At 50.6% G+C, this 9,597-nt stretch overlaps 1 protein-coding gene across 1 annotated transcript; it reads left to right on the top strand.

Moving 5' to 3' along the window:
• The first annotated feature begins 1,207 nt into the window (after positions 1–1,207).
• Positions 1,208–8,409, top strand: NPHS2 (NPHS2 stomatin family member, podocin). The gene is made up of 8 exons (XM_075509205.1): positions 1,208–1,484; positions 3,165–3,268; positions 4,195–4,267; positions 4,569–4,651; positions 5,519–5,722; positions 6,468–6,523; positions 7,345–7,423; positions 8,131–8,409. Exons 1-8 carry the CDS (start codon positions 1,208–1,210, stop codon positions 8,407–8,409), a joined length of 1,155 nt encoding a protein of 384 aa, XP_075365320.1.
• Positions 8,410–9,597: the final 1,188 nt, after the last annotated feature.

Below are 9,597 nucleotides of genomic sequence, written 5' to 3'. Positions count from 1 at the left end.
GTCCTCTGCCATTAGCTCTCTCCATCCATCGCTTCCCTGGTGACCTGCTGACGAAGCACCCAGCACGACGGAGCAGAGAAAGCAGGGAGCAGGTGCTCCTGCCCTCCCTGCCTGCAATATCCTGACTCTGGGCAGGCCACAAGTCTCTAATAAAATAGGAATCCATGAAAAAACAAGAGCAGCACCTCCCCGGCTGGCTTCCTGGCTCCCTCCAGCTGCTCCTCCACACCAGAGACTGGGCATCCCTGAGCTCAGCACTGCCCCGTTGACAGGGAAGTCACCGCTTTATGTTCCAGCCTTGTCTTGCTGTAGTATGACTTCTAGCCAGGTGCTGGTTTCTTCAATACGGTCAGTGACTTTAAAACACTTTAAAAATGTTTCTTGCAGAGGTTTCCGCAGATGTCACCACAGGCTGTGTGGAATGAAAAGAAAAAGCTCCTATGTTTGCTCTCCCATGCTCCTGCTGTGGAAAACTGGGGAGGCATTTAGGCACAAACTCTTTTGGCAATTTCCATTCAACAGCTCTAACCCTGCAATGGCCTCCATGCTTTGCACCCATTCAGGAACTTTCATGGCTGAACTGGGACCAGCTAATTTCCCGTCCTGCTAAAATGTGAGGTGACCCTAGAGAGAGGGAGTTTGCTGCTGATATCCCTCCACTGTGCCAGCCAAAGGGTTTCTAGAGAGCAGAACAGCATCAGATGCTACTCACACAGCCATTCTCCACCACCACCCCTCTAAACACTCCTGAATAAGCCACTGGTCTCACCAGTAAAGGTTTTTCACCCTGGTGTTTATTGCTCTGGGCCAGACTCACCACGTGAGGTCTTTGGAGCCACATGTCTGACAGTTACTTTTAGGTTGCTTTTCAACAACTTTGCAGAAAACATGATCTGAGTGCTTCTGATTGTATTATATTTCCAAAGACAGGAAGGTGCAAACAGAATGTCCCGGTGTCTACCCTGTCCAGGTCTAGCCTTCCTTCCCATCTCTATAGCAGTGTGCGATGAGAGGAGAGCAGCTGGGAAACAGCTTGCTCACTTCACTGTCCATTATGTCTGACAAGCCTGTGATAAACTTGAAACAAGCCTCCTTGATCTGACACCTCCCTTTCCCTCGCCCCCCGCCTGGTTTTCCTGCCTGCAGCAATAAATTCAAGCACGAATTCATCCAACTCCCATAGGCAGCTGCATGCTCCTCTGCACAGATGAGGATGGATAAGAGGTCTCGGAGCTCTTCCAGGGAGTCTCACAGGAGACGTAGAGAGTCCCCAGCTACGCAGAGCAAACGAGAGAAGAGGGAGAGCAGCAGAGAAGCCGGCAAAGGAAGGGGAGACATAAAGCAGGAGAAAGCAAAAGAGATCAAGAGCACCGCAGGGACTGACGGTAGGGTGCACACATCCACGGTGGTGGACGTGGATGATGTGATATCTGATGAAGAAATGGAGGCAATCGCATTGCTGGACAGCGAGCAGCAAGAGGAAGGTATGGTTTATGGAAGGGAAGGGACCAGAAAGCTGTGGGCTCTTTCACCCTGTGTGGTCACAGTATGACTCTGCTGTCTGCATGGGGAGTGTCAGCACACCCACCTTGCACAGATGGGGTTATCCTCAGGACAAGGATATGGGAGACTCCAGCCAGCCTCCCAGCCAGCTTCTGCAGTCAGTAGTGCAGGCTGATCAGCACTGTCCAGCAAAGCAATGAACTTTGTGACAAGCAGTTACATCCCCAGCATCCTTCATGCTTCAGCTCACTGCTCCCCACTTCTGTTCATGATCTATTTGTTTCCTTTTCTCACTTACCCTTCTTTAGGTGGACGGAGTTGGCCTCAATGCTAGTTCACAGCCCAAAGAACTGCACTGCAGGGAAGAACTGCGCTTGAGGTGCACACTCATAGCTCCCCTTCCAGATAACCTTTGAGAGCAGCTCCTCTCCAGGCCATGTGTTAGGCAGATTCCCAGCCTGCTGTGATAGGAAGGAGCATTGTGAGTCTTTTGGCAAGATGGCTGGGCCTCTTTGGACCCAGCATCGCCACAGGCATGGCAGATGTGTATTACAGGAGCCAGCATCACTTGTCCACTTCCATGACAGCAGCTCTGCTGCCCTAGAATGACACGAAGGTTCAGACTTGCTCCTATCTCTCTGGGAACTAATTTTTCGCAACTGCCTCTTTCTGTCATTACAGTATTTTACCTCACTGTAATTTACATTACAGTACATTACCTCAATTACAGTAATCCCAGCTAGCGAGCGGTGCTGTGGAGCTGGAGTGATCATGCAGGTTCTTGGGATCTGAACCTCCCTCAGGACCTGGTGGCTCTGCAGAGAGCTCCAAAGGCAAAGGGGCAGGGATAGAAGGGCTAGAAGGGATTCAAAATGGGAGGGATGCAGGGATGCTAACTTCACTGCTGGAAAACATGGTCCACTCTCTGGGTCTAGGTACACCCAGAAGTAATCAATCTATTTTCATGCCATACTTGCAGATTTTCCCTCAGGCAGGAGCACAACAAAGGGCAGCCAGATCATGATAACCCACACACACTCTGGGGAGATGTAGAAGGTAATACTCATCTGGGCCTGGCCATCCCAGTCAGCCTCTGGCACCTTGGTGTGACTGCTGTAGAGCACAGAGAGATTTCAGCAGCACCAGTGGCTTTGTCCCACTGCATTAGGGAGCTGGGATGCAACTAAAATCCTATTCCAAAAGGACCTGAGATACTCTGATAGAGAAGGGCACTTCAGGCTGTGCATGTTGAAAGCTACCTCTTATTTACAATCTTTCTCTTTGCCATTAGCTTATCTTTCCAGATAAGCTTCTGGGATCCCAGCTCAGCCAACAAGTTGCCCATTCCAAGTCTTTCAACACTGCTTGGTAGCCACAGGTCTTCAAGCTAAAGGCTGCTCTCTAGTCAAGGCACTACAGAGAAGCACGCTCAATTTCTAACAGTAAAGCGGAGACGAAATCTGTCCGTCCATCCTAGTAGCTCCTGGCCACCTGGGGCAGGGAGTATTCTTTAACCCAGCTCCAGAGAGAGCCAAATGGTTCACATACACCAGGTCTAGGCAAAGGACAACACTGAGGCTGATCTGTGCAGGCACTTGTCAGGCCATCAGTATTTTGGGAGCAGTCCTCTCCTAACACAGTCATGTCGGATTTCTCCCTAGGTATAAAGTCTCCGAGTCTGGGTATCTGTGAGTGGCTTCTGACCATCTTGTCTTTCCTGTTCGTCATAATGACCTTCCCCATTTCTGTCTGGTTCTGCATGAAGGTGAGAATACTCATGGGGCCTCTTTAGGTTTAGTATTTGGTGTCTGATGTGTATGTAACTCACTGGTTCAGTGTGTGTTGGACATGAGCATAAAGCTTTTTTGGTCTAAGGCCCTATTTACGCTTCTTGAACTCATGATTAATTCTGACTTACCTTTCATCACATGTTGCTGCAGCAGAGGGCTGCACAGGGGTCCAACCACTGCCTATCAAATACTGCTGCTGCGATATCAGCAGGCAGGGGCTTAGGTTCCTCTTTTTTAAAACAAATTGCAAGTCTATTCACTTTCAAACATAACCCTCAGACTACCCAGCCCAGAGGTGGCTGCATTGCAGCAGCAGGATAACTAGGTTTTAAATTAAAAATTTTAAGAGAGATTGATCTCTCAATTAATAGCAGATTTTCCCTCTTCCTCCCCTTTTCTCAGATTTATAGCATGGCTACAAGTAGGCATATTTTGATTCCCACTTCTCAGGAAATTTCATGTGCATCTTGTTCTCAACAAGAGTGTCAGTATTATGGCTCAGATCTTGCACACATGAGCACATACACACATAGTTCCCTTGGAGGGAAGCAACTAACATAGAAAATTTTAGCTGAGGGTGTTCAAGTTTGGCCAGGGTATAAGGAAGCAGAATGCTGGCCTCATCCTGGGCAGCTCTAACATGGGCTGCTCTCACCAAATCCCAGGCTGTCACAGGGCTGCTCATACGCTGCTCACACACAAGGCCAGCCGGCAGTTCTGGGCAGGTTCTCCGCGAGGGTAAAGGGACTCAGTGACAGGTGATGCCACTAGCTCATACCTGCTGGCTGAAATCCTCCCTTTGCAGGGCTTTCACAGAACAGACTTCCTCCCGTACCCAGTGAGGCCCCTTTCCCCAGTCCTACACCTTCCTCTCCAGCCTAGCTTTTGTTTCCCTCTGCAGGTAGTGCGGGAGTACGAGAGAGCCATTGTTTTCCGACTTGGGCGTCTCCTTCCTGGCAGAGCCAGGGGACCTGGTAAGGTGTTTACTGAGCTCCCCCCAGCCATGTTGCTCCTCTTCTTCATGCTCTACCAAAGCTCACATGCTGGTGCCCTCCAAGCAGACATGGCCAGACAGGAGATGGGATGTCTTTGCTGGCTTCCTCTTAAGGGACAGTAGCTTCTAATGGCTTTTCCCATCACAGAAGCAGCCTCAGAATTTGAGCCTATGTATTGCTGTTCCTTTGTAGTTCTGCATGCCAAACCCTCACCTGTCCTCCAGAGCAGGAGAGGCAATTTCTGTGATGATCACCAGCTGCCTTTCTCTTCCTCCCACAGGCCTTTTCTTTTTCCTTCCTTGTCTGGACACATATCACAAGATAGACCTCCGCCTCAAAACCCTAGAGATCCCCTTTCATCAGGTATGGCTGACACTCCCTCTCTAGAATAATTTTTGGATCTCTTTAACGTTACACCCTATGCTTCCAGCCTTCATCCCTGCATAGAAAAGTTTGAAAAATCATATCAAAGTAACCCTAACACCTCAGAAAATGGAAGGCCAAAAATTCACCATAGTGAATTTTCTTCTTTTTTAAAACTGCTGCTTTTAATCCCATTCAGTTTGACATACTTTAGTGGTAACATACACCAATAGGGAGTGGCTGGGCCAAAGATACTGGACCAGGTTTTTTTACCCACCACACTGAGGAGTGCATGCAGCGGGGACAGGAGCTCAGACTAAGATCTTACAATGATGTAAGGATGGTACTCTGCTCCTGTATAAGCCTGGGAGGAAGAAAGGGCTGAACCCTTGCTTCTAACCCTTGAACCTGCAGTGTCCCTAGCCACAGCTTCTATTCTCCTTGTCTGTGCTGCTACGTTGCCAGTGGGACTGTCCTTGTCTAGTAGCATCTCCAGGCTCACCCCCATGGTGCACAGCAAATCCTTCTGGAGATACAATAATCGAGCACGCACCTCAGGACACAGCCTATGCTCTCAGAACAGGAATGGACCAGGCAGCAGTGGGCAGGGAAACACAGCACCGGATGATGACCTACACACAGTCCCTAGCTCAGCAGCTGTACTGAGGAAACAGATACAAAGATGCTGCTCAGGGAACAGAGATCCAGAGGTTATACAGTTTGCCCAAGGTCAGTCAGTAGCAAAGGTGGAAATTACAAAGACTTAACCATCCAGCTAGTCTTCATCATTCTCTTAATTGTGTGCTTTCCTGTGCTACCTTGAAGTTGTCAGAACCAGCTCCATCTCCCCTAATGTCTTCTGCTTAGGTGGTGACCAAAGACATGGTTACCTTGGAGATAGATGCCGTCTGTTACTACCGGTTGGAGAATGCCTCTCTTCTCCTCACCACCCTGACCAGCATCTCCAGTGCCATCCAGCTGCTGGTGCAGACCACCACAAAGCGCCTCCTGGCACATCGAGCCTTCTCTGAACTTCTCTTGGAGAAGAAGAGCATCAGCCAGGAGATAAAGGTGCTTCCACAGGGGGGAGGACAGCAGAGCAAGGGGTGAACTGAGGCTCCACAAAGAAGCTCAGGTGATCAGTCCCTCAAAATCAGACACTGTTTTGCAGAAGGGTACAATAACAACATGTGTCTCATTCACAGAAAAATGGGAGATTTTTTCTCCTGTTTGTTTTTTGACTCAGATCACTTTAAGGGAAGGATATACAGTGTGGGTCCCACGGTGAGTGGGTCCCATGGGAGGCCATGGTGAGTAGCAGACAGTATGGTGTGAGGAGCATGAAGGAACCACTTAGACCAGCTTCATCAGTGCTTTGTGATACCCCAGCTTCAGTACTTACCCCAGAGAGGAGATTCTCACAAGAAACGTATTCTGCAGCCTGAGTGAGGTGCCATAAACCAGTATACATAGGATCTCCAGCAGCAGTTCTCTGTGGCCATGACACACATACATGATGATACCAGTCAGGAACTGAATGTTTCCTGTGGAACTGAATTGGTTCCACACTTGAACCAGTATGGACTAGTTAAATTGTGCCAAACCCCTGGGGCAAACACACGTTGGAAGTGAAGTGAGGGAAGTAATTTTGTTTCTGAAGGGCCTCACACAATAGCACAGAAAACCTAATAAATCTGCCTTACAGTCCTGCAGTTAACTGCCTTGAATTAATGTACCTGCACTGTCTTAGTCCCTGTAAGGGGCCTAGGCCAGGGCTGGTGTTCTCCCCATGCTCTAAAAATATTCCTCTTCACAGGTGGCTTTGGATGCGGTCACGGGCTGCTGGGGGATCAAAGTGGAGAGAACAGAAATGTAGGTGGGAAATGCTGGTAGAGGCGACTTCCCTGGCCCTTTGCAAGTACCTGTCCTGCCCTGCTCACTGCTGCCTGCTCCTCTTCCTGCTTTGCCTCTGGCTCTCTCCCTGCAGCCATTCTGCAATGGGTAGAGCCTCACCCCTTGCCTTCCTGTTTTCACTGCCCCTTTCAGCCTCTGCCTCACGTAAAACTTCCACGTACAAAAACTGTGCTTGCTCCTGCTCTGACAGCCATGGCAGGATCCTTAGCTGGGATCTCATCACCATTTCACCGCTGCTGCAGGCAGAGTTTGCACCCAATTCTGGTAGCCCAAGAGGCGCAGCAGGCACCAAACCCTCTAGATCCCACTCTAGATCAAAGCACTGTTTGGGATGGGCTCGTCACTCAGAAGCCCCTGAGGAAAGGTGGGACATGCTCCTCATGTAGAGGGCCATGGAAAAGAGAGCCAAGCAGTGAATGAGTAAATCTATGAACAGAAGGAAATTCCTGTGCCTGTCTTGAGAGCAGTCTCCCAGTGGATTCTCTGATGTCTCACAAAGAGTGAACTTAAACTTAAGCCTCAGAGTTACAGAGAGAAGAGGTCTCTCTGCTGCCTAGTGATCATGCAAGCCTGGTCATTAGAAAACCAGGCTGGAAAAGAAGGATGGGAATGGAGGTAGAAGGCTAAAGTGAGACACACAAAGAAGGACACCCAGGGAGCAAAGAACATGAGTGAACAGCTCTGCAGAGACTGACTGATGAGCCCATTGCAATGGCTGACCATCCAGTACTGCCAGGAGAGCCTAGAGCACACCTAATCCCTGTCCATTACTACCACAGCAACAATGTGCAGCTGCCTGCTGAAGTCCGGCAGTCCCTGGCTGTGGAAGCGGAGGCCCAGAGACAGGCCAAAGTGCGGGTATGGCAACCCTGAATACCTCCCATCTCCTTCCAAAGCATCCCTCCTTCCTTTCCCACCCCGGTTTGAGGTCCCTGGGACATGCCACGCTAGGGTACAGCTCTGGGAAGATACGTCTCCTTTAATTCCTGTTCAAGAGCTGTGTCTAGCAAGGGGAGCTGCAGCAAGAGTCTGGGCCAGCCCAGTGGAGTGCCAGGTCTGGTACCTGGCCTACAGGTAGGACACAAAGAAGTCAGGGGTTATCCCCAGGCCCACAGTGGTCCCCATAGGGATCTTTTCCTTGTCAGGGTTTCACTCTCCCCTAGTTGCCCAGTGCAGGGCTGTCACCATGGTCATGTACTCCCCACCTTGCTCAGACCAGGCTGGTCTCCATCCCTTGCACTGAGCTGTGAAGAGCCTGGGTAAGGTTGGTGTCCAGCACCTCTCCCACAAGCCTAGCCTGGGGGTTGCCCTCTCCCATGCTTTTGCAGCAGGGGTATGCCCAATTGTGAGCCCTGATGGGCCTAGTAAAAACAAGTTAGACATGAGCACCCAAACTTTTGGAAGCATCAAGAGGTCTAGTACATGCTGTGATCTTCAGAGAGCAGGAATGTTATCATCACACTGGCCCTGGGAATTTCATGGTGGCAACCTCCCTCTGTAATGAACAGTCCATACCCCTTTACTCCCAGCCTCACAGAAACCTTCTTTATTCCCCTGCTTGGTAGGTGATTGCTGCTGAGGGGGAAAAGGCTGCTTCTGAGTCCCTGCGGATGGCAGCTGAGATCCTGTCCAGTGCCCCTGCTGCTGCTCAGCTCCGTTACCTCCATGCACTGCACTCCCTTGCTGCAGAGAAACCTGCTGCTTTCATCTTGCCCTTGCCTTTGGATGCCATGAACCTGGTCTCTCCGGCTACGCACAGTCCTCCAGCAGTGAGCAGCCTCCTCACAGACACCACAAAGCTCCCAGAAAGCCCGAAAGACAAGAAGGACTCACCCATGCTCTAAGAGCTGTCCCAGAAATGGTTGCCACACTACCCCTGGTCAGTCCTGCTCAGAGAGGAGGCCTATTGGCAGCCCACCAGCAGGTCCTGGTCTGGAGGCAGGAGGAAAGGCAGCCCAGGCCTGTACTATAAAGTGGATTGTACATGGAAGAAGCCTCTGCTTGTTTTGGAAGGGGAAAAATACAGACCACAAGGAGCAGGGCTGGCACGTGTGTGAGCAGGGGGTTGAGGGACGAGGTGTGCTGTCCCTTCCCTTTCACAGGGCCAGATGCACCTTGACATCCTAAGGCCTGGCCCTTGGGGTCTGACCCATCCTGCCCCCATCACCTTGGCGGGAAGGACAGCGTAGCCCCTATGTACCTCAGTGCCCCTGTCCCCAAACTGAACAGGTGGGGGTGGGAGCCTGACAATCGGTGGGGGAACAGGAAGGAGCTCAGCAGGCAGGCAGGTTGGTGGGCGCTGCCAGCCTGGTTGGTTCTGCAACAAGGGAATGAGCTGGGTCCCATGGCGTAGTCCTGGATATGGGATTTCAGTCACCATCCATGCGCACATACATACACACACATGCAACCAAGGTGTTTAGCCCTAGTTCTAAAATAGGAGGAAAAGGAAAAGGAGGAAAGGGCAGCCTTTAAGGCTTGGCACTTCCCTGCAAGGCATATCAGCTGTGCAGACGAAAGGCAGGCTGTGCTGCTGCTTGCTTCCACTGGGGGGTGAGGCAGGACAAAGTATGAGCTTGTGGGCATCTAAACATTTTAGGGGTGATCCGTTTTAACCAACTCCCACTGAGCTGACAAGGGGGAATGAGCCAGCTGAGAGCCTCGAGAACAGTAATACTTTTGCCTGCTGCAGCTGCCTTGGTAACCTCTACACACAGGGAGGGAACAGAGAAGTCCTCAAAACTCCTGTAATCCTCAAAACTCTTATATATCTTTCCTGCCAAAAGCTATTTGAAATGACTGGGAACCTACAGATACTGCAATCCTTTCCCTTGGCAAAGATATGGAGCACTGTCAAAGGAAATACCACTGCACTCGGTTCTCTAATCCTGGTGCCCTTTGGGTGGATGTCGGCTCTGCTCCTGCCCTTTTACTTGACCTGCAGCATCTCCCCTTGCTTCAAAGCAGATCTCTCTTGCACAGCCATTCCCAGGCCCAATGTTCTGCCTCTGGTGGCCTGTAGAGGCCAAGAT

The sequence above is a fragment of the Mycteria americana genome, chromosome 7 (assembly GCF_035582795.1).
Source record: "Mycteria americana isolate JAX WOST 10 ecotype Jacksonville Zoo and Gardens chromosome 7, USCA_MyAme_1.0, whole genome shotgun sequence".
NCBI classification, from domain to species: Eukaryota; Metazoa; Chordata; class Aves; order Ciconiiformes; family Ciconiidae; genus Mycteria; species Mycteria americana.
This window is presented reverse-complemented; position numbering and strand designations above follow the sequence as displayed.

Coding starts and splice junctions, on each gene's coding strand:
- NPHS2 (XM_075509205.1), top strand. CDS start 1,208: ATGAGGATGGATAAGAGGTCTCGGAGCTCTTCCAGGGAGTCTCACAGG. Junction 3,269..4,194: donor CTGTCTGGTTCTGCATGAAG/GTGAGAATACTC, acceptor TTCCCTCTGCAG/GTAGTGCGGGAGTACGAGAG. Junction 7,424..8,130: donor AGAGACAGGCCAAAGTGCGG/GTATGGCAACCC, acceptor CCTGCTTGGTAG/GTGATTGCTGCTGAGGGGGA.